At 42.0% G+C, this 27,653-nt stretch overlaps 1 protein-coding gene across 1 annotated transcript in view; it reads right to left on the bottom strand.

The window, feature by feature from the left end:
- LOC306833210 (glucosylceramide transporter ABCA12-like) overlaps positions 1-27,653 on the bottom strand; it is a 46,059-nt gene that overhangs the window by 18,129 nt on the left and 277 nt on the right. Inside the window, exons 2-37 of the mRNA XM_079358322.1 lie at positions 27,356-27,468; positions 27,073-27,140; positions 26,567-26,715; positions 26,347-26,477; positions 25,998-26,140; positions 24,157-24,324; positions 23,704-23,921; positions 21,657-22,598; positions 21,380-21,486; positions 20,088-20,194; positions 19,730-19,929; positions 19,296-19,372; positions 18,930-19,060; positions 18,524-18,694; positions 17,134-17,298; positions 16,830-17,031; positions 15,688-15,827; positions 15,384-15,503; positions 15,111-15,201; positions 14,525-14,704; positions 13,359-13,680; positions 12,273-12,387; positions 11,764-12,093; positions 11,333-11,402; positions 11,094-11,228; positions 10,597-10,758; positions 10,174-10,357; positions 8,886-9,104; positions 7,980-8,176; positions 5,367-5,524; positions 4,492-4,725; positions 3,787-3,931; positions 3,005-3,251; positions 1,592-1,681; positions 357-444; positions 58-182 (exon numbers count right to left, since the gene is read on the bottom strand). Coding sequence (XP_079214448.1) covers positions 58-182; positions 357-444; positions 1,592-1,681; positions 3,005-3,251; positions 3,787-3,931; positions 4,492-4,725; positions 5,367-5,524; positions 7,980-8,176; positions 8,886-9,104; positions 10,174-10,357; positions 10,597-10,758; positions 11,094-11,228; positions 11,333-11,402; positions 11,764-12,093; positions 12,273-12,387; positions 13,359-13,680; positions 14,525-14,704; positions 15,111-15,201; positions 15,384-15,503; positions 15,688-15,827; positions 16,830-17,031; positions 17,134-17,298; positions 18,524-18,694; positions 18,930-19,060; positions 19,296-19,372; positions 19,730-19,929; positions 20,088-20,194; positions 21,380-21,486; positions 21,657-22,598; positions 23,704-23,921; positions 24,157-24,324; positions 25,998-26,140; positions 26,347-26,477; positions 26,567-26,715; positions 27,073-27,140; positions 27,356-27,468 — 6,444 coding nt within the window. The remainder of the gene's footprint in view (positions 1-57; positions 183-356; positions 445-1,591; positions 1,682-3,004; positions 3,252-3,786; positions 3,932-4,491; positions 4,726-5,366; positions 5,525-7,979; positions 8,177-8,885; positions 9,105-10,173; positions 10,358-10,596; positions 10,759-11,093; positions 11,229-11,332; positions 11,403-11,763; positions 12,094-12,272; positions 12,388-13,358; positions 13,681-14,524; positions 14,705-15,110; positions 15,202-15,383; positions 15,504-15,687; positions 15,828-16,829; positions 17,032-17,133; positions 17,299-18,523; positions 18,695-18,929; positions 19,061-19,295; positions 19,373-19,729; positions 19,930-20,087; positions 20,195-21,379; positions 21,487-21,656; positions 22,599-23,703; positions 23,922-24,156; positions 24,325-25,997; positions 26,141-26,346; positions 26,478-26,566; positions 26,716-27,072; positions 27,141-27,355; positions 27,469-27,653) is intronic.

Below are 27,653 nucleotides of genomic sequence, written 5' to 3'. Positions count from 1 at the left end.
GCCTCATTTATTTCATACATTCACTGATCGGTACATGTAAACCCCGATGGCATTCACCTGTTCCTGATGAAGTCGTTTGTTGATGACAGCAGGTAATTCTCCACATTGATGCCACTCAGGTTATACAAAATCTGAGATGAAGGGAGCCTTTTGTGGGGGGGCCGGTAGGTACTTTCACAAGTCTGCAGAAAAAAGGCAGAGACAAATGTGTTACACTTGCACTTACAATTGTGCATACAAGCACAGGAGGACACACAGTGTAGAAACACAGATGGACAAGAACACTGAAAGTCACTCACACACTTACGCACACACACACACACACACACTGACGGTTAGCAGTGACCCGCTCTCACCTGTTCCTGGCGGGTGCATTTACAGACACTAAATGCTTTGGAGCTGTTCCCACTGGATCTCCAGAGACCTGTACTGCTTGAGCAGACCCTTAAATGAAACATTCACAAAGTGAAATGGTGGCTCAGTGGAGTGATGGGAGTCTACAGTGCGTGATAAAACCCAGAGCCCATCCCCAGATACACCCCACAACACATCTGAAACTGAGTTGATATGATGGCCTTCATCATCGCTACTGCCTGCAATCATTCATGCAGCAGCTGCGAGCGAGCAAAGATTTCGGTGAGATCAGGACCCAAATATGTCCTTTGATATCAGTTTCAGAACAGTTTTCAAAGCCGTGTAAAATGTTCTGTAAATTCATATTGTGTGAAACTTTCTTTTGCGTGGGCTGCTGTCCAACTCTCCTGTGTTGTGATTTCAGCCGAATGCTTTCAGGAGGATTCTGTGAAAGATTCTAGCAATATAGCATATCCACATGTCGAAAAAACGATCAGAGTCTGGGGGCAAAAGATCAGCTAAATGCAACCCTCACTGCCCTTCCAGTCACTGTCGCGTAGCTGTGATTACAGGATATCATCAACAGAACGTTCACAGATTTATTTTTGCACCTTAATACATTTTCTTCTCCCTTAATACTTTTTATTTATTTATACTTTTTTTTTATGCAGGAATTCAAAATGCCTCAGAGGTCTGGTTCATGAGTGCCAACATTGATTTGAGGGCCTGTAAGGCTAAATCTCGCCTATAAACACGGGGTGTTTATGGAATACCAATGTTGCGCTCACATGGCAGAATCCTGCTGCAGGCTTTCAGCCACATACGTTGAGCTGAGCAGCAGGGAAAATAGGGAGCAGAGACATGAGAGAGAGAGAGAGAGAGAGAGAGAGAGAGAGAGAGAGAGAGAGAGGAGAGATAGAGAGAGAGAGAGAGAGAGAGAGAGAGAGAGAGAGAGAGAGAGAGAGAGAGAGAGAGAGAGAGAGAGAGAGAGAGAGAGAGAGAGAGAGAGAGAGAGAGAGAGAGAGAGAGGGGAGCAGCGATTGAAGGGAGTCAGACTAGTATAATGAAACAAGGTGAAAACGGAGGCATGAAAAGAATGACAATGATGGACATGTAAAAAACAGCGTGCGAGTTGAAAAAGGATAGAATACATAAAGAAACTGTCTGCTTCTGTCAGAAATGGTAATTGGTCGTTTTCAGAGAATAAAGCAGCTGCCTTTGAGGCATGATTACGTACGGGTTATTGGGCTCGTTGAGGCAGGCGTTATCGATTCCAGGGAATGACATCATGGTGTTTATCAGCTGCTCAGAGTCGGGATTGGAGTTACTGTGGAGCCAGAAAAACAAAGAACTTTAGCCTCAAGGTTGAACAGATTTTTCGTTGCTGTTGTTGTTGCCATAATCATAAGAGTAATAACAGGAAGGATCAGGCAGAAAACACTTTCACGTGGCATAAGGAGCCAAAAGGATACACTTTATTATATCATACATTTATTCAGTTATTGTACATGTATCCAGTCTTTCTGGGGTTTTATAAAGAATTGCATGAAGCAAAAAGGTTCTCAGCAGATAAGCTGGGTGAAGAGGAATTTACAACAGCACCGTTTTGTCAATAAAATAACACACAGGAGGCTCCCTCATAATCCTAATAAAGCATCTTTACTGTGAGGAGCTGGAGAGAAAGAGGAAGAGTCGGGGCGCGCTATTACTTTTCGTTTTTAATCTCTCCCTCGCCTTTAAAAGCACCCATTAATAAACAATCAAGTCATTAAATTCACACTTGTCCTTCTACACAAAACACTGACTAAGCTTGTAAAATGTGGCATCGTTATGATGAACAATGTCGTAATATGGTCGCTTTAGAGAAGCTTTATTGACCATGGCTAGCTTTAACCATCCCCAGCGCTGGACTCTAACATTGATATCCTTCAAAATAAATAAACACAATTTTGACACTTTTTTTTTTTCTTCTATTTCAAGCTCAAGCGGATGGGTGAGAGCGTCCACACTGTCTTTGATATTGATTGGCACGTCAGCCTTCCCTCCCTTGCTTCACACTCCCTTGATCAAACAACGAGACTTTTCAGGAATGAAGACATCTCGCAACCTCCTGACACCCTCCATCCCCTCTCACTTTTGATCTCACATCTCAGCCGTCTTCATCACAATCATCTCTTTCCCTTACGTTCTCCCTCGCTCTGTTTCTCCTTTAAGCTCTGTCTGCCCTTCAACAAACTGCAATATCGCATTCGTTTTATAACAAGTGTGACACGCTGTCTAACCCAGAAAATGATGCAGCGGGCCGATGGGCCAACCAGCTCAAGGAATGCATAAGCACATCATTAAAGTTACAGGGATGTGGCTTCAACATTTAATCATTTACTTGAGTGCATCCGGTTTCAACATGAAATAGTTATCACTTGAGAGAAAAACAGTGCGCTGATTTTTTTTGGTTTGTTTTTAGACTTTGCCATACGAAGAACTCGAAGAGTTTTTAGACTTGTTCAAAAATGAATTATAATAGTGTTCACTTTCTATTTATATGTTCACACCTTCGTCTCAGGCCGACCTCGCCAAAAAAAGAAGCTAAAGCATTTGGAACTTGCTTGGGTTAGCGCTCTTTTGCGTGTCCCTCTTCATAAGAACTCACCTGAAGAAGGAGTAGCTTGGTTTGAATTTGTAAAGCGCTGGGCTCAGCTCCAGCTCGGGATAGTGCTGCAGGTCGCTCCTAATGGAGCCCAGGCCCATAGCAGCCACCATGAACAGAACAGGGAGCAGAATCTGGGCGATCAGGCCTTTCCAGTCTCTGCGGCTGTGATGGAACCTCTTTGTCAGCATGGCTGCCATCTGCTGCCAGGCCAGCGTCATGCCGCGCGGTGTTGTGGAACCCGTTAGCTCTACAAGGAATCAGAGAAGAAACGCACACATTAACATACTTTCTACTGCCTTGGTGACGCCTGCAGATGACTCGTTAGAGCCCGCCGAGCTTAAGGGTCAGGGGAATCACAAGAGTTTTAGGAGCCATGTCTCGTAAAACAGTTATTGTAGAAGTGCTTCTAAAGGAATGTGTTCCGTGTCCACTAATGACGGAATCTGTTTCAGAGCGCTTCTAACGGCTGCCTGCTGTTGCTAAGTTACGAAAGTTAGCTCAAAGCACTTCTGCTTTCCTCAGTACAAACCATTAGATTACAAATTGCTCTGTGTGCTTCATATTTTCCTTTACTGACGCATACATCACACAAAATCCCCCCAAAAATGTAAAGGAATTAGCAGCCCTGGATGTGGGAAATGTACCAGAGGTCCGATTCGTTTCTTATCCACTGTTACTGCTGTACACTCCTTCTGCATTTACTCTATGTGACGAAGAAAACGATAGATACAAGTAAGGAGGGAAGCAGATGAAAAATAAAGTTAATCGGGGACTGAACTTACTGATGTTGTCGCTGAAGCTGGAGGTGCTTCCACCCAGGTCTGACGAGAAGCTGTCGATGGACGCGGCGTCAGAAACGGTCTCCGAGATAGACGGGAGGCAGTCCTCGGCCTCAAGCTCATTTTCATGACCCAATTGGAGGAAGACCTACGGAGATGAAAAAAGGCGAGAAATTAACACATCAAAATGATTGTCTGTCTGATCTTGCGGGTTGGCATGGTGGTGTAGCAGGTTAAGAGACGATGCCTCACAGCGAGGAGATTACTGGTTTTAATCCCCGATTTAAAAAAAAAAAGAAGCCAGAAGTTTGCATGTTCTCCCTGTGCATGCGTGGGTTCTCTCCGCTTACTACCAAGTCCTCCCAAAGCCGTGCTTATTAGGTTACCGTAATTGGTGCTAGTCGGTGGAAAAGTGAGTGTGGCTGCATGTCTGTCTCAACATGTCAACCATGTGATTAATGGCGTAGGGTGTACCCAGCCTCTCACCCAATGACAGCTAGGATCAGCACTAGACTCAGAGACTCCGGATGGGACAAAGCAGTATAGAAAACGGATGGCTGGATAGATGATCTTCATGCTTACATGTCATTTTGAAGTCTAGATTGAATTTACAGAGGAAAAACTTCCCAGCGGATGATGTTAGTTTTCTCTCACACTGTGTCAGTGTTGTATGTCTTAGTTATTGTGCGTGGGCGTTTATGAGCGTACCTCTTCGAGGGTGGTGTCAGAGATTCCGTATCCTGAGAGCTGCAGGGCGTCCAGGTTGGAGTCCAGAGCGGTCAGGAGGGAGCGGTATGAGGAGGCGTTGGATGAGTTGAAGGCAGGCAGTGAGTACACCAGGTCACCTCCCTGGGCCTCCTTAAGTCGGGCTTCAGGTACATGAGCTTGAACGAAGGATTTCAGTTCTACGTTGTCGATCCGCTCCGATTCCAAGTTCTGCATCTGAAGACAGAAAGGGCAGATAAGGTTCTGACGTGCTTTTTTTGTCACACAAAAAAAAAAAATCTCTTGGGGCTTTGAGGCATGTATGCTCAGTTATTCTACCCTCCCTAAATGTGTCTATATGTGTTAAGTTGCCTTGTATTTTAGAAAATGACATTCAGGGTTCAGGTTGCTCTTGCACACACAGAGCACGAGCCATTGTGCAGCCTGTGTGGGCAGCTGGCACGCGTGAGACGGATGACTGGAATACCGCAGCTGAAGCGCCCGCTGGGTAGACATGCTGAGAGTTTTAAAATGTGGGTTCTGCTTTTTAAATTATGCATTGTCCAAATAAGTAACAAGTCATCTGAGTGCATGGTTAGGGGTGAAATAAACTTTGAGAACTTGCAAAAACATTTTTGTTAGACATTGTTATAATTGTCAAATTAATTGGCCAGTGAATGTGTGTGTGTGTGTGTGTGTGTGTGTGTGTATATATATATATATAGATAGATAGGGAGAAGTGGATTTTAAAAATATAGTAGGTTTTTTTCATATGGTTATATAAAAATTTTCTCAGTTATTACTTGTTGTGAATAACACAATCTTGCTGTCATGCTTTAGCTGCAAAATGGCGGCTGCACTCCTGGGAGGGTGAGTACCTTCTTTGTGAGTGTGAGTTTGTAGCCTTGGCCCAGCTTGTCTTTCAGGTGGAAGGGGGATCCGCAGCATTTCAACCCTCCTCGCTCGAGAAAGGTGATCCGGTCGCTGAGAACTTCGGCCTCATCCAGGTGGTGCGTTGACATGATGATGGTGCGCTCTGAGAAGAGACGCACGGCGTAAAAATGATTTGCAAAACTTGTGTGGTATAGCTGAGGGAATTGTGTATATACTGAAGAAAGAGCACGAAAACAAAAGTCATGTGATTCAAGGTGAAAAGCACACAGCTTTACAGGAGGTTATGTTTACCAGTCAGGCTAGTCAGAACAGCTTTGTAGGAGGTGAAAGAAAAAACGCAGCAGCTATATTTAGTTACCGTATGGCATTTTCTGTCTTGTTTTCCTATCCTAGTGTGTACATGTTTACCTTTTAATGCAGCACATCCAAATAAACAACCCCAAAAACAGACATAGCTCACACTGTGTCACACACACACAGACACACACACCAAGCTTCAGAGAAACAGCAAGTGATGCAGAAAGTTTATTTTGAAGATTCCCCAGGCATCAAAATCCCACAAACATCGGAAATAGGGCCAATTACTCAGGATGTTTTCCACATCTACAATTATATGACATTTAGCCTGCCTCTCTGCCATTACTGCTACTAAACTAAGAAAGCCTGAAGAAGAAAGCCCTTCTGGATTGCTTCAGATTAATTACATGCTAAATTTAAAGTCAGAAGCCTGAGCAGGGAAAAGCCTTCCGGGGGTCGACTGCAGGTTGGCTGCACTTTTCTGCTCTTCCTCCTCTTTCCCTCTTAGGAGGTGTTTTCAGGGGGAGATGATAGTTAAAGATTGTTTTGTTTTTGTCACATGGGTGTGTGCAAGATGAAGATGAGATGAGATTTTGAAACGTGTCTCGTCTTGGTTGTCATTCATGTCTGATGGGATTGGGAGCAGAGTCTGGGAACAAAATCGTGTGTGCAGAGTCGAGCCGGCTAGTGGAGACTGGAAATTCATGCCTTGCCCCTCCTGCTAACTGAAGCACACATTAAGCTAAAAGATCCCAGAGGACAGTTCAATGACTGTATTTTTAGTTTTCATAAAAAAAATAAAATAAATTTAAAAAAAATCACCTTTCCTCTTCTACTAATCTGACTAAAGGAGCCACATTTGTCAACATAGCTTTCGATCCTCCTGCTCTCAAAAAAATGAACTACAACAAAGGCTGCCAATAAAAATGAACAATTAGACATAAATCTGCATGATAATAATTGATATGACAGAATACGAGTTTGACAGAAATGTATTTTAAGTGTATTTTTACTTTATAGTTTGACCTATGCTCCATCTGTTTCCATGGAGGAGTCGAGATTTATCAGCTTAATTGCAGTCAGCAGAGGGGGCTTAAATATTTTGGCTTCACTCCCAGATGTCTGTTGCTCAGTCCATCATGATACAAAGGCAACGGAGGCAACCCATTCCACTAAATGTCTTTATAGCTGTGTACTGCCTGGATGTTATATTAGATTGTATTTAAAAAAGGAAACTTTAGTAACAAGGTTTTTGACTGGTGCAAGTGAAATACAGTACCATAAAACGCAACGCAATGATGTTCGACTGAACACTCAAACATTCAACCATTGGACTAAGCATTTTTTTTTTAATTCAATCTATTCGGGTGGTTTTAAACGTTGTAAACATAACACAGAGTCGTCTGGTTTGATGAGTTACTGACAGGGAAGATGCCCCTTTGGCTTGAGCCGCAACAGCGCAATGTTTGACACAAATGTTCAAGATCAGAAATATCCGACACAGACAAACCATGCAGGGCCTATAGTGGACGGAATAAAGATATTGGGGACTAAAAGGAAGAGACAGAAGTCTTTTTACAGCATCAGGAGTCAACTCTATCTGGAAGCAAAAAGATGGCTGGCATCATGTCTGATTTCAATCAGCTTTTCTCGCCTTCAAGATTTCTGCTTTAATTGAGTTGCCTGTGGCTCAAGTAAGGGAGAGCTGTGCGTGTATGTGTTTGTAATACTGTTCGAAATATAATCCATTCGCCACATTCATTCATCAATTTTCTTATTATTAAGTCATTAAGAGGCCAACTAGTCTTTGATCACAGCAAGGCAGCAGTGCAGGGAATCCAGATAGCTGGGACTAAAGACTTATTAAGACATATGACTGGGTGTCACTGGGGTACCACTTATGGGCCACTATGTTAAAGACAAACAATACGGAAAAGGGGCAGCAGAATAAAAAGCTAAACATAATGAGGACAAGTATGGAGCCTTGTGGGATACACAAACACTGAACATACTTTTGCTCTGTTGTATCTTCTAATGTTACATTTCCTATTCTTTCCTCTTCCTGCAGTCGTTCTTTTTTTTTAGCTTGGTAGAGTTTATTTCATCTGAGAAGGAAGAGTGCAACTGACTTATAACTTGTGAATTGGAGTAACAGTCGAGGTAAAAGTAGTGGTAAGAGTTGTTAGAAGATTGGTAGTAAAGATGGCTTGGGGTTCAATGGCAAATTTGTGAATAGTTTGGATATGTCTTTGAATGTCTGCTTGTGTAGGTATGGGAGAGAGAGAGAGAGAGACACTTACGTTTCTTGTGCTGGATAACAATGTCCCAGATGCTGCGCCTGGAGCAGGGATCGACTCCTGTGGTGGGTTCATCCAGAACCACCAAGCGGGAGCCCCCTATGAAGGCGATGGAGATTGACAGCTTGCGCTTCATGCCGCCTGACAGGGTGCCCACCCTCTTATATCTGTGAGCGTACATGCCTGTCTCCTCCAGGATCCTGGCAGGGGAGTCATTGAAAAGCATTTAACATGAAGCTCATGTTAACATCCTTTTTTTTCCCTTTCTATGCATTACAACCAAGTTCCGAAGTCATAGTTCCATTAGCTACCCAGCAGGGGTTTCAGATAAAAACAGGAACCAGAAGAGAGGTGCGGTGTCTTGCCCTTCGGTTCAGGCTTATTACTGCAACTCTTGTCACACAGAAAGCCTCCAGAAATAGTCTCATGATGCAACTGGAGGTTGAATCCAGAGTTTAATGATGCTACAGAATACAAGATGACTTGCCGGTTGCTTGGTCCCAAGAGGTTAACCGATAAAATATTCTAATTTTTTCATAGAAAATGTGGGTTTGGAACAGAGAAAAAATGTTGCTCCTTAGTTTTCATAGATGCTCAGATTATGATATCATTCTCCACCTGCATTAAATCGCTGTAAAAGTGCATAAAAAAATCATAATGATAGAAGGAGCTTATTTCACAAATAATTAATGAAAAGCAGAGCCATAAAATGCTTGCACTCTGACCACATCATTTTCTTTTTCTTGGATTTTTCTTCTTTATTCTTTACTTGAGGGACCATGCCGGTTAGCGATCTACAGATTATGTTTCATGTCATCTTTTAATGCAAAATGGCCTCCGACATAACTGTGACACAGAGTGCATTCAAATGTTTAGCATTTTCCCTGTACTGTATAACCCCCTACTTACGTGCGGACTTGTTCATGCAGTTCCCCTTTAGACCAGTGGGGAGCCTTGATCTGGCCATACAGCAGCAGGTGCTCTTTGGTGGTCATGTGGTCAAAGAGGACGTCGTATTGCATGCACACTCCGAGCTCTCTGCGAACGTCATCGATGTTGTTCTGCATGTCTCTGCCGTATACCTCAATGGTGCCCGACGTTGGGGCAAAAAGGCCGGTCAAGAGCGACCTAAGAAGGCATGAATATTCATTACATGAGAGAAAATACTAAGTTGATAGATTTAACTATATATATATATATATATACATATATATACTGTATATATATATATATATATATATATATATATATATATATATATATATATATATATATATATATATCACCACACAACTCAACTTAAAGGGAACATATTATGAAAATTCTACTTTTCCAGTGTTTGTGAATATTTATTTGAGTGCCTATCAACCCACAAAATCTGAAATAAATCAATCTAGTCCTTTGTTTGTTGTCTGCCTTAGTCTTACAACACAGAGAAAAATGCTCTGTTTCAAATTTTCTGTTTGTGACATCACAAGTTGGATTCTGGTAAGAAAATACCCTCCCCTGGTATCTCCTTATAATTTGACCAAAGCACAGCACAGATGTTTCATTTAGAGCACACATGACTATTTGAAAAGGTGAAAAGGGGGATAATATTTCCCCTTTAAAAAAAAAATAAAAACATGTTTTTTTGTTTTTTAACTGGGAAAACTTAAAATAAAACTAAAATCAAGACCACAAAAACCTTTTAAATGCAGTATATTTTCCACATGGGACATAAGCTGTTGATACACCCTCTTCATACGCCCAAATACAGATATTTGTGTACTTCCTTTCCTGCATTATCCTCTTAAATTATGATCTATTGTTCCCAGTAACAGCACAAAACATGACATCCCTTCTAGGTATTGGTATTTTATAAGCTTTGGATCTTTTTTTCTGCTGCTGCTTTCATTGTGTGAAGCGTTGGATAAGAGCATCAGCGAAATTAGGCACATTTACAATTCAAATGTAAGTGCTCCAGTTGATGAAGACCCGTCAGGCTAATCTCTACCATGGTGCATTTTATGTTGCTCCAGATTCAAACAAAACAATCTCCCCGTCAGCAGCGAGGCCTTTGAGATGATTAAAAGGATGCACAAATCTAATTTAAAACACTATTTAAATCTCTGTGTGCAGTATACCAATGATCCAAATAAATTCATCTTAAGACATGCTGAGCCTGTGAAACAAAGAGAAACTGAGCCACACATACATGGTGGTGGTCTTGCCCGCTCCATTGTGACCAAGCAGGGTGGTGACGTGGCCCTCGTAGAAGGAAACATTAAGGTTCTCAATGGCTACTCGATCGCCGTACATCTTGCTGAGGCCGTGGAGGGCAACCCCCACCGGGAGATTTGAGTAATCTTCACCAGTCTGGGAGTGCAGCGTACTCTGGCCTGAAAGTAACAGAGACAGAGGGATCCAGTTTATCAAACAAACAGGGGACAGGAATTATATGAAGGATGATGACGACTTATAAATGTATTGAGCTGTCGGGGTTAGACAAAAACAAAAAAAGACCGACTCTGAAAGGATAGACATCATGTCCTTGCCTCTAAACATAACACCGGAGGAGACAGCATTGCTTGTTGTTATCTGCTGCGAGACTGTACAATGTCATTTATTTGCTCTGTACCTTTTCCCTTGTCGTCGGAGAATACAGGCTGCTTTTTCTGCATGATGTTGGAGAAGAGGAGTCCTCTGCCTGCCTTATTGTTCGACTTAACACAGCAGCACAGTTCGGTCCAGAAGGAAGCTTTGAAAGGGAAGTACCACGGGGCAGGGATGCCGTACTTTCCTGAGTGTTGAAAAAGGAAGGGGGAAAAAAAGCTTTGAGGTCACTGTAAATGTAATTATAGCCTCGGTCAGAATTTTCACATTTTCAACATTTTTTTACATCTCTAACCCTTTTAGCTTCATACATATCCCTGCATGTAATAGCTGTACAGTTATTTTCTTTCTGTACTGCTTTAAATGTTGTTGGCTGAAACACTTTGGGCTGCATGTATGTTTGGAAGCTAAAACGGAAAAAGAGCCGAATCAGGCTCACTGAAGTAGGACTCCTTAACTTAACTTGACAACATGTAAGTCTGCATGATTTTGATGTCTTCAGTGGTTGAAGACCATTCTTACCTGGGAAGACCATGCGAATGTAAGCCCCAATGAAGAAATAGAGGAGGGAGTCGATGAGCATCAGCCAGCACAGCCAACCGAAAGAAGCTGTGTCTTCAGCAATGGGTGAGCTGTAAGAGTTGCTCCAGTGAATGCCTAAAGAAGCCATTAGAAGAAACATTTCACTTTGTGCCCCACTGAATTAAGCGTGTGTCAAAGAGAACTTATTTAATGCAGGTAGGAAGTCTACATGCGTTTACCTTCTCCTTGTGATTCGTAGCGAGACATGTACTGACTGGCATAACTGAAGCAGGTCGGGGAAAACAAACTCTGTAGGAAAAAGAGAGACAAATTAGACTGGATACAGACTGCAGCCCCCCCAAAAATGTATGTGTTTTTTACACAATGCCTGTCTTTCATTCCCTCAGTTCTTTTCCTCTGCTCTCTGGAAAACTTTGTGTAGTATTTAGTTGTGTGCTTCAAAAGCCTTTCACAGTTCGTTGTGAAGTGTTACAGTACGTTCAAGGCAAACAGGGCTTCAGGTGTTCGCTGTGCTTCCGTTTAAGATAAAAGCAAAAATATCTGACCTCCAATTTTCCGAGGATAAGACAGCAATGACAAAAAAAACAACAAAAAAAAACAAACATGCATGAGGAAAATAAAGACACGAGGAGAGCGAGAGGCTTCTCACCAGGATGCTCTTCTGGGAAAAGGTGAGTGTGGTCTCCACCGCCATGACCACAATGAAGGGGAAGAAGCAGAGAATGTACAGAAGGCTGCCGCTCAGGCCGGCGATAAAGGTCTTGTCGAAAAAGGAGCTGATGAGGTAACTGAAGGCCAGGACGCTCAAGCCGTAGTCACAGAGGAACAAAAACAAGAGGAAACCGTCACTTTTGGGCAGGATGTTGCCGAACTTCAGGATCAGCGTGAGGATGATGATGGTCACTGCCAGGTAGGTGGCACATTCTAGGAACCAGGCGAAGAAGTGGCTGAGCGGGTTGACTCCCATCATTTTCATGTACTGTGGAAAAAAGCAGGGATAGTAAATGAGAAGAAGTGTTGATAAAAATGAAGGTTTCTTGGCTTGCTTGGAAACGGGGCTCATATATGTTCAGAGGAGAGAACAATCCTGGAGGAACTGGCACAGATGAAGTCCATTAAACATTTGTTTGGATTACTAAAGTAAAGAAGAGAACGTACCTCATGGAGCCTCAACTCTCTCTCATGCACCAGCTTCTTCACGAAATCGGCCACAAACAGAACCCAGGCCAGCATCAGCATCAGCGGGAAGACAAAAGAGATGGCCTCAAAGTACCTGGGGAGAGCAGCGGCAACAACTGTCAGTCAAATGTGTTGAACACCTAGCATCCAATCACTGTCAACAACAGCGGATGAAAAAGGACAATCATTCAGTCACGCGTTTGACAGTGAGACAGAGATGCAGAGCCGGAGAGCAATATCGAAGGAGGGTTGGGAGATTTTTGACAGCCGTGTTTTGATCCTTTCATTATTTACGCGTAAAATGAAATGCCTCTCTAGTTCATTTTTTGTATTTTTTATTTATTTATCATAGATGTTGCCAGGCTGGTAGTCAATTTGTACTTGCTGTTTCTCTTCCTATGCAGCTATTTTTCAAAGCTATCATGTCAGAAATTTTGCATTGTAGAGTAATAAATCAGAGGGACAAAGAGGCCAGGATCATCGTATCTTACAGTCGCTCTTTAAGGCAGCGAGATAGAGATGGCAAGCCCTGCTGGAGCTCCTCAGATGAGAAATCAGCATTCCCGTAAGATGCACTCGAGGGCAAGCGCACACATAGGCATTACGTCGAAGCATGATTTATTGGAAACAATGCACAGTATCGATGCACATAAAAAAAAAATTAAAAAAAGAATGCCAGACCCATGCTGGATTAGATGTATGCTGCGTAGATGAGTAGTGCTCTAACCGAACGCTTGTCAAAGGCCTTCCGGCTGTTTCGAATGTTTGAGTGTTCGTGGTATTCAAAAAATGAATGCACAATAATAGTGAATATTCATGCACATGGTGCGGAACCAATTATAATGTGAGAGGCTACTGTGAATGACTACTTACTGTCAGTCCCAAGTGGCAAGTGAATAATGAGAGAGCATGCATTATTCCACATCAATGCCTGCGAGTCTCCTCTGAGACACTGTGTTACGTTTCCATGCATGCATCTGTAAGGGGGCATATTTATACAGTGCGTGTGTGTGTGTGTGTGTGTGTGCTTGTTTGTATGTGCACTCATGTATTCAGAGGACTCACTCATCCCGGAGGTGGCAGGGATAGGGGAAGGGCTGCAGCTGGACAGCGGGTTCCGCCACCGTCTCTCCCGTTTGGATCGCTATGATCGCTCGATCAATGTTCTCTTGCAGATAGACGAAGCCACGGTTGTAGCGGAGGGTCATCCTCGCGTTGATGTGCGTTTCTTTTGTGAAATAGGGGTTGCGAACTCTGTCAGTACGCATGACATTGTCCATATGCATGCGGATGGTGTAGCTGACTTTGGGAGGCAGGGAGGATGTGAAGGAGGCCGCTCTGCGCTTCCTGGATGAGTTGCTGTCTTTCGGAAGCTTGAAGATGACACCTAAAAGACAGATTGCAACATCTCACTGCATACAGTTTATACTCAGCGGAGATATTCAAAGGGCAGACTTACTCTTAAGCTGCCCTACATAAACCGTTGCAGAATCTTGTCTCCAAGTAGCGCCCTCACTTTGACTCATTATCAACAAAGAAGATCCCTTTAATGGGAGCACGGTAGATTAAAAAAATGGAAATGAGAATTTGTTTGATGAGGTGGATGCTCAATGTGCCTTTGATGCTGCCAGCTTCACTTAGAGGCACTTATGAAACTCTGTTGTTACCCTACTCACACATACATATTGGAAGTCTCAACTGGAGACTCTGAATGTCTAGAGGGCTTCTTCCTTTTACAGGGCGGAGGAATAATTACGATCATAACACGTTTGTAAATTTCATGTAACTGTGGTTTGATGTACACATGATACTGCTGTCAAGGAATGCGCAGGGATGCATGTTGCATCGTCTGTTGAACCTGGCGGGCTGATGTAGTCTGACATTGAAACAAAAAGAACCAGTAACACCAACATGGTCGCTGTCCAAACCTCCAAAAACAGACCAACCGGATAGATATTTTTGGTTGATATTGAAGGTATGGAGAGAACGACTTCCACCTGAGGGCAGGGACATTTTTGCATGATAGGGAAACAAATTGGATCGTGTTTTTTACCAGAAGAGGTGTTAACTGAGCCACTAACATGAATTGACTTTGACGTATGTCCATGAGATAAAGGATATGAACATCTATGATGTAAGAACGGCCAACTCTTCTGTCTGTGTTCTATTGTTTTGCACGTTTGTTTACTAATATAAGGTACAAAAAAAAAAAAGGGGGTCTTTTTACTTACTTGCATAAAGATCACGGTTTTTGGCAAGTTCCTGAGCCTCAGCATCGAGCTCCTCAACTGAGTTGTAACCACGGTAACGGTCAAATTTAACGCAGGAGGACAGGTTGACCATCAGGGTGGACATGGTGGTGATCTGTTTGAGCATGTGCTTGTTCTTTTCCAGCAAGAGTGTCATGTTGGCTTTGGAAAAAAGAAACAGAAAAAGAAACACATTGAAAAAATGAATACTGACAGGGCTGAAGTGCAGTTTAGATTAAAATGTTGTGAATCAAACGTTTTTGTTGTGTCTGTTCAGTGTCATATTTTATATAATCCACAATGTAAAGAAAAAGAAAGGACTAACAGTAAAAAGTAATTTCATCAAAGTCAGACATGGTAAAAAAAAAAAAAGACTGACACATTTAATCACATCAAGCCGAGAATACCAAGGATATGTATGTTGGAATGAGAGCAAGGCTTACGCTAAGGAGCCTTACGCTCATATCCGATAGCCTGGGTATTGAACAGGCAACAAGCAAGGAAGGACTATGAAGGGAAGCCGGGTATCTGAAGCTCAAAAAAGTAAGACCTTCAAATGCTCACTCACAGAAGTTGCTGAGCGTCTCCTCCACTTTGCCGACATTGATGTCTGTCTGCATCTCAATGAAATTCTTCACAAAGGAATTGCCCAGGGAATTCTGAGAGAGGGAAAGGAGGAGGTGGAGGGAGAGTAGAAGAGAGGACGCGCAACATCATGATTCATGGGCTGAAACTTGTCGGAGACCGCTGCAAAGTTTATCTTAAAATTTCAGACGACAGCTCGAAAACAGGAAAAAAAAGAAGAATCTCATGTACAGAGGACGGCTCTGAGTTGTCCTACCTGCAGCATCGGTAAAGTATGGCTGAGTAGTTCTGCAGACTTTATGATGTAATTGGAGGAGTCGATCCATTCCTCGGAGTACTTTCTCAGGTCTGCGAGCTCCTGCAAGGTGGCGTTGGCCTGGACAAGGACAGGACAGGGACGACATATGAATCGTGTTTGTGTCTGGTTGTTCAAATGAGTGAGGAGGCAACAGTATACTGAAAACAGGCTCAAAGCAGAACCATACAGTCAGACAGTAAAAGGGCCCCACACATTCGATTCATTTCATCTGTGTATGCTCTACTGTATGTACGAAACCTACCTTTTCCATGATTTCCCTGGTGATGGGGGTGTCAGGACTGAACAGAATTTGTCCCATCAGCATCGGTTTGAGGAAGGCCCAGGCGATAGCTCCTCCGGTGGTATTCACCATGTCCAGGTACATGTTCATACAGAACGGAGCTGTAAAACGGCAAAAGAGAAGACAAAACATGAGACATAGTCATGTTGACATTCACAAAGGGGAAACGTTTTAATGCACTAAGAAACAGTCTTTTTTTTATTTTTCACTCTTTGGTTAAAATATTTCATCGATGGTCTTTTTTGAGTTTGAAGACCAGACGGATAACGATACACAAGTTGGGTTCTGACAAAGTAATCTACTCAGTAGTTGCTGATAGTACGAATTTCTGTGTATTCATTCAGTTTGGGTACACTCTGTAGAAATGATCTTGATGTCAGCAGACAATAAGCTTTTCTGAGGAGCTCTGACCATACTTGAAACTTATATCATATGGAATGTCTCTGAAGCAAAAGGTACTGACTCAGTTAGTGGTGTAATGAGAGAGTGTTCTAAGTAGATACTTGACATTCAAGGAGTGAAAGGTAATGTGATTCTCCATATCATGTACAGAGGAATCTAAAGCTGGAAGGAATTTGTGACGTATGTTGTGAACTGTATTCAATGAATGCATGAGATTATTAAACTTGTCTGTTTGTCTCTTGTGTATATTGTCAGACCCCCAATTGGGTTATGCCTTCTTCTATCATGTCTGTTTTATAGATTCAGAATTAGGGACATTTAGTTAAACCCCTTACAGTTGCCAACCTTGTGCATGAAGACAAAAAGCAGCACTCCTGTATATGTGTAGGGGAAAGGCTCTTTGATGTGCCTACATTAGCTACTTTGACTGACATAAAGCTCAAATCTTTTTCTTTTTAATACAAGTTAAAATTGTTTGCCTTAAGTAAACAGGACAGCCAAAGACAGACAGGCAGAGCATACAGGAAAGAGTATTGGTTTACATGCAGCAAAGGGCCAATGGCCCACAGTGACTGCTACAAGGACTACAAACTCTGTACATGGGGCGCGCGACATACTTACCTTTGGCACTCCCGTAAAGCTAAAATCATGTGACAAAGGAATAGGTTCAAAAATAATGAAATGAAATTCTCCAAACATACAGGCATTTCTTGGAATTTTGAATCTCTCAATCATCTCCTCTCTCTTCTGGTCGTATGGAGAAGATGGGCTGGAGTCGTCTGTTGTGAGCGGGAGTTGAGCGACCCCAAACAGAGCCAGGACGCCCTTACTGCACAGCGCTCGAGACAGGGTGACAAATGTGGCTTTGGGAGAGACGTTGTTGTGCCTTAATCCTCTCGTCATCTGGGTGTAAAAAAAAAAAAAAGCACATTTGAAACTAGGCTTATGATGTTGACGTGTCATAGAAACCGAAGGCAATCAAAAAGCGTTTTGTATATTAGTCACCTCATGGAATTCTTCATTATCCTTCAAGTTGAGGTCTTCCATAGAGAGGAGGAAACTTTCCAGCTGACTAACAGTGGGGAGAATCTTGTCCATCATGCCGATCAGAATTTCAGCCACCTGAAGCATAACTCCCACCAGACCTTGCATTTCGTCAGACAACACCATCTGCAGGAATTAAAATCAGTGTTATTTCCTTCAAATAGACAGCCCCCCCTCACACACACACACACACACACACACACACACACAGAAAATAAGTAAATTTCCATAATTCCAAAGACTCTATTCGTCATCTTTGTGTAGTATTTTATGCTGCAGTTTGTTATGGAGGACAGCAGTAACCTTACATGCATTTGATTAGAAGTGGTGCGCTAGCATATTAATGCCTGAGCCAACCATCTACTGCAAACTCAAGATAATTAATGTTTGGAATACACTATGGGCAGATGTGGTCTGTGATGTTTTTCTAGTTAAATCTGACACTTGTGCATAATAAATACTATAATCCATGAGATGTGAGGGATAATATTTCCAGCTCAACTGCAGCTGAATTTGGAAAACCTTAAATCACAGAATTAGCATTGTATGGGCTTATCAGCCTTGAGTGATTCATTTCACATTTCAGACACGTCAGGTGTCCGTCTTCTCTGTGCTAACAATCAGCACCTGTATTTCTTTTTCAACTGCACTGGACAATTGTTCCTATTTCAAGTCCATAGTGGATGGAGGTCAGTGGAGGATACAGACAAATTAAGAAAAGGCAGCATTCATGGCAGATAAGATAAATACATTCTCTATAAATTTACAGCGGGGAGCACAGATAACATGCAGCCTCATTCTTTATTTATCGGCTCATCAATGAGTTTTTCTGTCTGCTGTTTGTTATTGAGCGAGTAGTGTGGAGAGACATTGTTCTCCGAAAATATGCTAACAGGAGTGAAACAGTTTACTGGTGCACTTCTAGTCCCTGAAACTTCAACATTGGGCGACAATGTGCCAAAGGTTTCAAAGACTGCTACTCGTCTGTGGGTTCGTCACTGTGAGAGATGCCTCTTATGTTACAGCCCTTCAGAGCTGATACAAAAAAAAATGCATTGTAATGTTTATACCACAAAATAAATGAAAACTAAATTAGCCTGCATGTTCTATAACTTCACAATTTCGAAAAAATATGTTCCACAAAAATCTTTTAAAAAAAAAACCCCACAATGGAGCCTCAAACATGTTTTACACCTCCCTGCCAGAAATCATTTTCTTTTCTTTTTTTCCCTCCAGCCAGCACAGAACAATGTGTAATCACAAAAGCTCACACACAGAGTGACAAGAAAGAGAAGAAGAAAGAAAAACAAAGCATGTTCTTTTTCTTTTGAGAATCAATGTGAATTCTTACTCTGTAGATGAGCTTCTCCACGTTAAGATGGCGGGCAACCAGCAGTGAGAAGCTGTACCACTGATCGACCGGCATGGAGCAGAACATCTCAAACAGTTTGGCGTCTGCCTCGTCCAGTCTCGCCGATGATTTGGAGTTGCAGTGACGCAGATTGACCAACCAGGAGAGGATCTGTTCGGAGAGCAAGGGCTAAAAAGTGAACACTGGGAGCATGAACGCGATCAAAGAGCCACAAGAACAAGACAGGTTTACGACTTCAAAAAAGTACAAAAAGGTTAGGTCGCTGTTGTTGTCATAGTGTGACCGATGAGCTTTACAGTGCGTCCGTTCACACGCAGTGACGTGGAGATGATGCTTGCACATTACACACTGAAGTGGAGACGTTGTGAGGAGGATCTTGGCTCACCTTTAAATAATTGCTTGGTAGAGTTGTGTTCATCAGGAGCTGAAGAGAAGCGGGGTCAAAATCTGTGTGTCGCTCAACGTCCTCGACAAAGGCTGCCTCGTTCCTCATCATCTCGCCGAACGTTGCCTCTTCTGGAAAGTGAAGAAATACGATTCCTCGTTGAAAAACACATCTTCTTTACTTGAATCAGACAGTGTGCTGTTTGTTTTTTTTTCCTTCTGTGTCCCTTTCTCGATTTCTTTATCGAGTTATTTCTTTCACCACGTATCCTAATTGAGTGTGAATGACTGGTCACTCTTTGCATCCCAAAAAAAGCACTACCTGAAAAAAGCTACAAGTGGAATATTTTGTGATGTAATGTCTCACCTAGGGGTCTGATGTTAATGTTGAGGGAGCTCAGGCTGCTGGCGTTAAAGTTCAAACCTTCAGTCAGCGCAGAAGTCCTGGAATCACACACACACACACACACACACACACACACACAGATATAAATAACAAGTACAAAAACAGAATTATCAATAAATATAAAAACAAATGTGCATTTTCCTTCTTGTCACATGCTTTTACTCCAGAATCAAAAATGCAGAAAGGCTCTCTCTGTGAGCTACATGGGCTTTGCCTTTCTATTTCTCTTCCACTTTGACTAACATTCTCTGCAAGAGTCCCCTGTCTGATTTTGTAAATACTGGCAAACCCTTTGTAGACGGCTCTCAGAATACTCTTTGATATGAATGTGCTCATTAGAAGTGGAGACATGCGGAAAAAGTAAGGATGTAGATGGTGTTGAGAGCATCACGTACCAGTTGAAATTGACATCATAGGTGCTTGGATCTCCCACCAGGGCCTCGAATAGTGCTTCGGACAGAGACGTCGAGTTCATCATGAGACTCTTCACCATGATCTCCACGGTGGGCATCAAGGTGTTACACAGCTGACCGCGCTCTATGCCTAAGGTCAACATCAGCATGTGCACAGATTCCGTATTCTCCACAGTGCACACCTAGAACAGATCAGCCATGTGAATAACTTCAATCACAACTACTTAGAATTATAAACGTGTCTTTTTTTTTTCTTTTTTTTTTACCCGCACTGAAGCTTGATAGTGATTTAACTGTTGCATAATGAATGTGTAAAAATGGTAGGATAAAAGTGATAAACCTGGGCAGTCAAGTTGTCGAGTTTCTCTAGAAACCTAGAGTCTGTCAGGTCGATCTGGAGCAGCTCAGAAGCTGTTTGGAAGGTATTTTCCATGAGGAGCAGGTTCTCTGTAAAGGTAGGGGAGGGAGGATGTTGATAGGAGGAGAGGTTATTAGAGTCAGACAGACAAACAGCAAAGGAAAGGGAAAAGAGGGCAATAAGGTCTGTAAGGTGACAGAATAACATGACGTCCCACTAGGCTTCATTACAACTCGCACCATTACGGGGTGGCGGCGTCAGGCAGCGAGCGGCAAATGATGTGCTTAAAGTGAAGCCTTGTGCAGGACTGATGGGGCCAGGAGGGTCGGCAGAAGTAGACGCTGTCGTGCATTAAAACACATCTGACAATCCCTGAGAAAGGCGCCACCTCAGGCAGCGAGTCGTGATGACAGAATATTTAATTAGGCCAAAATTAGACAATGGTGCTGTTTAATCTCAGGGTGCTCAACACCTACAGGCCTTTGCAATAACTACTATTATGTGCATAAGTGTGTGTGTGTGTGTGTGTGTGTGTGTGTGTGTGTGTGTTTTTTGAGGGGAAGTAAAGCCCCTGCTGCTTACGAAGTGATTGTATGCACTGAAAACATTATCACACAAGCACAGACGCCAATTAAAAGGAGGTCATAGATGTCCACTTGTGTGAGCGCGAGGGGAGACGTTTAGCGAGGGCGGACAGGATAAGTGATTGAATTCTACTTTGCTAATGAGATTTAAAAAGGTGCTGAGTGGCTTTCTGCTGGAGAAGGGCCATATGGCCTAGGGCTCTTTGGGAGCTCAAGCTAAGCTGATGTGAAGTCTTATTCCTCATATCTGCAGAATGAATTATGCCACACTATAATCACAGACACCAACAACAACAGCATTAACAAAACGGTTTACGGTCTTCCCTTCGTTCCAGAGTAGCTACGAAGGTCAGAGATAAGGTTCGCCACCCTTTCATTGTGTCACAGATAAATGGCAAAGACAGGCAAACTGTGTTTGTATAGACATGCTGTGACAGTGGCTATGTAAACACCAGCTGCTGCATCACTGTTGGCAATACAGCACTTTACAGTAAAGCATAGCTGTACAATAAAGCTCCTGTTTAGCAGAAGCATGACTAAGCATTAGGGAAGGAGACAGTATTCATTTTGAGATCCTGCCATCACATAATGAGTGCAGACTAGTCCTTATAATGTTGCCCTTGGTCCAAGAAGCCTTTAACTGTCTGAACTTTGTCAGAGAGAGATCGCAGATTCCAACCGTTGAGTTACCTTGACTTTCATGGGCAAGCGCTTTGCTGATTTTCTGAAGCCTTACGGTGAATGGAAAGCCATCAGGGAGCACATCAGCAATGTTCTGCAGGAGTTCCATAGATGACCTGCAGAGAATCAAACAAATAGAGGAGCAAACAGAGTAATAAATGATAAAGCAATGAGGCAAGATTTATATAATCAGGCTAATGATATCTGAAGCAAAGTGAAAACACTAAAAACAGATGATGTTTTCTATTTCCTCAAGTCACATTAGAGAAGTGCAAATAGGACTTACTTCTCAAACATGCCAGGGAGAGTGAAAAAGGAAAGCATCCCCAAAGTACCGTCAATAGTGTCTTCCCGAGACACGTTCAGGTACCATGGCATGTCGCTTGATACTCCCTTTATCACAACACCTAGATCAGGATTTGCAAAGAAAACATGGACTGTTTCCATTATGTCTTCTGTGGTCGGGAGGACAGACAGGGCTTTGAACATGGTATGGTAGTCAATATAGAAAAGATCTACGAAGTCATCCATGGGGCTCCTCACTGGCATCCATGGGGCATCCCGTTTGCGTCTGAGCCCATTTGTGTGGTTAAGACCTGTCATCTCCTGCTGAATGTAGCCATGATGGAAGCCCTTCGGGCCCAGAAGACCACTAGTGCTCACTATTTGCCTCACCATTGCTACAATGTTAATAGCGAGGTCTTCAAACAGCCCCATGTTCGCTGGCATGTCCATCATCATGTTGGTAAGAGCAGACAAGAGAGGCCTAAAGATGTGGGAGATTTTAGCCAAAGCCTCATCCAGCATATCCAATCCAAACTCCTCAGTGGAGGCCAACCATGCAACCATCTCGGCCACCTTCTGAATCAGCAAGTCGGTGTCATCGGAAGCCAGAAATCGCTCCAAGCCGTGGTAAACCTCAGGCACATCCTCAAACATCATCATCAGATGTCTGACAGCTTGCCTCATCAGGTCAGTCAGAGATGCTTCATCGAAACCAGAAAAGTTCCTCATCATCATGGAGAAGATGTCATCTGATGTCATGTTTGAATTTTTCAGGAATATCATGGCTGCTTCTTGGAAGATGTCCTCAGACGAGCTGCTGTTGAGAATTTGATGGTAGTTCTCGAGGATGTGATGTTGAGCTTCCTCGAAAGATTCAATGAAAGGCTGAAGGGATGGAGCGACGTTTAGGAGCTGGTCTGTGAGCATCTTGAGTGAAGAAAAACTGGAGGGAGGACAAATACAATGGATGTTACTTTAAGTCCATAAAACAGAAATGACATGAATACAGATTTAAAAACTTCAATTATGGTGATACTAATAACAAAAAAGACAAAAGACAGAGTTACACCCCCCATCAACTTCCGTAATGCAAAGCACAGCACTTCCCTTATTCATTTCATCAATACAATGATCCTGATCATTTCATCCAGAAGTAATATTTCCCCATCATCAGTCTTTATACTTATTCAGTAGTCATGGCTTCCCATTTCACGCTCCATCATAAACTATGGAGTTCTACTGTGATCAATGATCTATAACTCAGTCACACCTGATTGATTCCCCGCGATATGCAGACTGTGATCACTATCACTATGCCCGGCTCATTATTGCAGCTGGCATATAAAGGGAAATCCATTTTAAGAGGATGTCTCAGCTAGCTAAATCATGGTTAAGCAGCTATCTGTGCAGGCCTCCCTGTTTTCAGGGAAAGGGGCATTAAATTAGGCAAGCAAAATGCAAATTGGATCTCTCCAATTCCTTGTGTAATTATATTTGAATCAAATTGGCCTGACTGGTGCAATGTGGATAATGCTGTAACAACAAATGGAGCAGTGAGTTCATGTACAGGTGAGTCTGTGGGTCTATGTAGGAATGCAAATCTTACCAAGTGAAGAAAAAAAAACCCTGCTCAATATAATCAGAATGGCTTTTGTTTTTGTTTTTTTCGCCTGTACTTCTGTGGCTTGATTGTATTGCACTGTCCTCATATCCCGTGGCTTCAGTGTGGCCGGGTTTGTCTGAACTACTCAGGCCTCAGTCAGAGAAAAAATTGGAACAAAAGATGGATTTCTCCTCATGCGATTTTGGACCATTACAAAGAAAGCTGTTGCTCTTTCAGTTTGCTGCACTGAGTTGGTTTTCTTTTATAGGTTTTCAATTTAAATTGATGTCTCGTGAAAAAATAAAATTTGTTCATCAGGAAAGGTTGATTCGTCAAACTCATTTTTTGCGTTTTAATTAATGGATTGTTTTTAACTACAGTTATTTACGACCTTAGTGGAGGAAGTAAACGATGCTTTGGCCAGGGTACATTTACACATATTCACCTGTTTAGCAGCTGCATATCCTGGAACTGCTTGTACCAGTGAAGCTCTGCCTCAGGGCTCAGAGGCCGTCCTGTCAGCATGGAGACGTGGCTCGAGAAAGTCGTGATAAGTGTCTGTGCCACATGTGTGCGGTTCAAGCTGACTTGGTAGACCGATTGTAAAGTCTCTACAATCCTTTCAGCTGTGGTATCCACTGTCATGTCTTCCACAGTATAGTGCTATAGAGACAACACAGAGCAGAGATGGATTATGACTAATATGACCTCTTTCTCTGTGTGTCAATACTGCCATCGAGTGGTGAAACTGTTAAATGCAGTTGTATGCATTTTCAAAATATTGTTTATACTGTATAATAATACTGAGGTCCAACTTGAGAAAAAAACACAGTATGTATTTTTACAAGAATTATCTGTGATTGCAATGTTCTGTTTTATTTGGCATGTATGCACTCACACTCATATTCAGGTTGCTGTAGAAAACTAGGGCTTCCAAATAGGCTTCTAGAACAGGCTGCAGGCTGATGTTACACCACATAGCCATGGTTGCGTGGCTTAAACCCGCTGCCTCTCTTACAGGATCCCATGCTTTGAGAACATCACTGCACTCTAATGTGCTATTAGCCTAGAGGGACAAAACATGAACAAAAAAAACAAGCGCATTAGGTTTCAATCACATTGTATAGAGAAGACAGGATTGGTTAGCAGAACAGAGAAAGATGCAGAACAAAGTATGAGAGAAAAGGCAAGGACACAAGGGAATTAACACAATCTCTGTGTTCATGCAATTTACAGCGAAGCAGAGAAAAAGGGTAGGAGTCTCACACAGGTATCATCCTTTCTCATGGACCTTAATACCAGTTAAACACCCATACTGTATAGACATACAGTGAATGTGAATATACAGCAGGTCAGCTATAGAGTTTCTGCCATATTCAAAATCTCTATCAGCTTGTTACACTGTTCCTCTCTTAGGTCAACATAAAACAATGAATAGATAATGGCATTAATTACTTTTAGACCACTAATGTTAACAGTTCATGGCATTGGCCTTGTCTACGTCCAATGACTATTATTAAATAATAAACATAACAGTAAACGCAATATTAGTTGTACATTTTCAGTGTATAAACATACGTGAATCAGAAATACTTTATTTATCCCCGGTGGGTTTATAAAGTAACACTGTGCACATTATTTGTGCTTTCTTACTGTTAACTTTGCAATAACAAATGATTTTTATCATCATTTTGCTTGATTTTTCCTGTTTTTTTATGCTAAGCTAATCTAGCAAGCTGTTGTTGTACTTTATCTTCATATTTATTATACAGACATGTTACATATCAATCTTCTCATCCAACTACCAGCAAAGCATGTAAATACACTATTTGTTTAAAAAATACACACAACATATAATAGATCCTAGTTTACTGCAAACAAATATCAAGCAAATGAAACCAATAACAACCACTCTTCAGCAAATCTTATATCTATAAAGCTAAATCTGTAATCTATTAAAACAATTCAGCGCGAGCAAAGCAGTTCTGATGTTTGAACTAATTTTGTCAGATTGGCTGCAAGAAACAGAAATCAACAAATCTGAGTCAGCCATTTCTCTAATATATTTACTTCCTCAAATAAATTCTTATTGTTGTTGCGACCCTTTTTACATTAGCATGGCATTAGCATGCCAAATCTCTGCATTGCAAATACAAAAGTATCTTTGTAGTTTGTTTTTTTTAGATCAAATAACTTTCCATTTGTGTTGCCATATGCAACGCATGACCTTCCTCTAACTGTGGTTAAATTCTACCTTTAGTTCAGGCATTAATAATTTAGGCAACAAATCCCAGCTAACATGCAGTAGACAGCTGCATACTCATGAATAAAGGTGTTTAACAGTCATGCTACCATGTTGATTTTGTCCCACTGGTATGAGACAGTTTTCTGTCGAAGAAAAGGAGATAAGCATCAAGTCTTTGCAGGCAGGTAAAATGGACTTGGTGCCTAAAAACCGCATGTCCACAGCATGCTCTAACGTCACTAAAGCATTTTGAAAATATCTGGAGATAAGATGTGACACCAAGATAAGAGATAGGTATTGTTAATAGCAATAATGCATGACCATTCGTACCTTCAAACAGTAGCTTTCCACTGCACCTCACTATGTCCCTCTCACACACATACACACACCCACAAGAATTGTTCAGACACTCACTGTAAAGACAGGCTTGTACATTCCATGTCAATTACAGTGATACGGAAGTGTTATTGCAAGGAAAACAGTGGCAGTCTAACCTGCTGAGCTGCCTGCACCGTGTGATCTATTGCAACCTGCATTCTTTCCGTGGCCTCAGTTAGGTTAAAGTGACTGCTGTTCACAGAGTGTGCAAATTCTTTCAGCAACGTCATCATGGGCTTCTGAAGACTAAGTATCATCACTGTGAGGAAGAAAGACATTTTTCAAACAACATAAAGTCTTTGCAAATCATTACTTACATAAAAAAGATAACAAGTTACAACAAGTGTTCCGTTCATTATCCAAAAGAACATTTAGGATAGCCTCATACTTTTAAGGAAGGCAATGTTTTGAAAGTATGCTTTACAAATGTAGGACAATTGCTATGTTCATGAGGAGTGTTCTCACCATTCTCTGCTTTCATGTTGTTCACCAAACTTCCCACAATTTTCTCAAACAGGGGGACAACAGATAAGACACTTTCCCACAGCTCTGCTTCTTCAAGGGGTGACAGTAGGGCTTCTAGTATGTTTTCAAGTCTGTGAAAAAAAAATCATTGTGTGGGTTTAGGGGGATAACATTCAGTAAGAGGATTTGTTTTTCTATTCCAAGTGTGTATTGAACGTACTTGTCCCAGGTGACTTGGTCTGCCGTTCCAGTCATCACCTGCTCCAGTACAGGGCCTAGGTGAGCAAAGCCCTCGAGAGATGGAGCAGTCATATTTGAGCCTGGACCTCCCATGATGACTGGCCAAAGAATACCCAGGAGTTTCCCCATCTTATGATAAAAACAAGGAACACGTGTTTCAAATATTAATGCAACACAAAAATTTACCTACATGGGTTGTGTTTTTAAATGTCCTCTGATCTTTGCAATACGATAAGAACACTGAGGTGAGGACAAACAACTTGGATAAAGATCAAGTTAAGTATTGTTTAGCGATGACTCAGTCTTTCTGTGCCCTTAAAACCAGCAGACGTGCTCTGAAAAACGCGTTGGCATAACAGTGCCAGTATGTATTTTGAACGTTAACTCCTGTGTAACTTGCGCACCTTTCCAATGTTTCATTTTCCACAAAATGAAACCACAAAAAAAGAAGGAGACAAGTTGTATTACAAATGTGTTAAGCCTTACCTTTCCAATAATCATGGGCACATTTTCTGCTGATGCACTCTCAAACATCGCCCAGAGACTCATGTTGCCTAAAATCGAAAAAATATATTTTGTTCAAACTGTAAACTTTGATTTCAATATTAGATGTACACATATTGCTTTTATTGGATTTGTGATTTGGAGTGTCATGTCTTAACATTCTCTAATTCATTAAAAACAAAGTACACAATGCAGCCCGCATCCCATCGGAGTTCATCAAGATTCACGTTGCACACCCACAATGACAGAGAGAAGCGTGACTTGCCTTGGCCGGACTCCAGGATGAAGTGAGTGATGTTAATGAGGGTGGAGACGTAGGCCTGGGCAGTGCTGTTTGGCGGCAGGAGGCTCTGGACTGTAATCATCTCGTTCAAAATTCTTAAAAAAACAAAGCACATCAATATTTCAGATCTGGGCATGTCTTATCAGAGGGTCATCATGTCTAAATAAATGTTATGAAAGCATTGTAGAAATGCCTGTCTTGTTTCAATTATCTATGAAGACCATTGGACGTTAATTACAGTATGATCAGTGGAAAAAAAATGTGCTATCTGATCTATATA

The sequence above is a fragment of the Symphodus melops genome (assembly GCF_947650265.1).
Source record: "Symphodus melops genome assembly, chromosome: 12".
NCBI classification, from domain to species: domain Eukaryota; kingdom Metazoa; phylum Chordata; class Actinopteri; order Labriformes; family Labridae; genus Symphodus; species Symphodus melops.
This window is presented reverse-complemented; position numbering and strand designations above follow the sequence as displayed.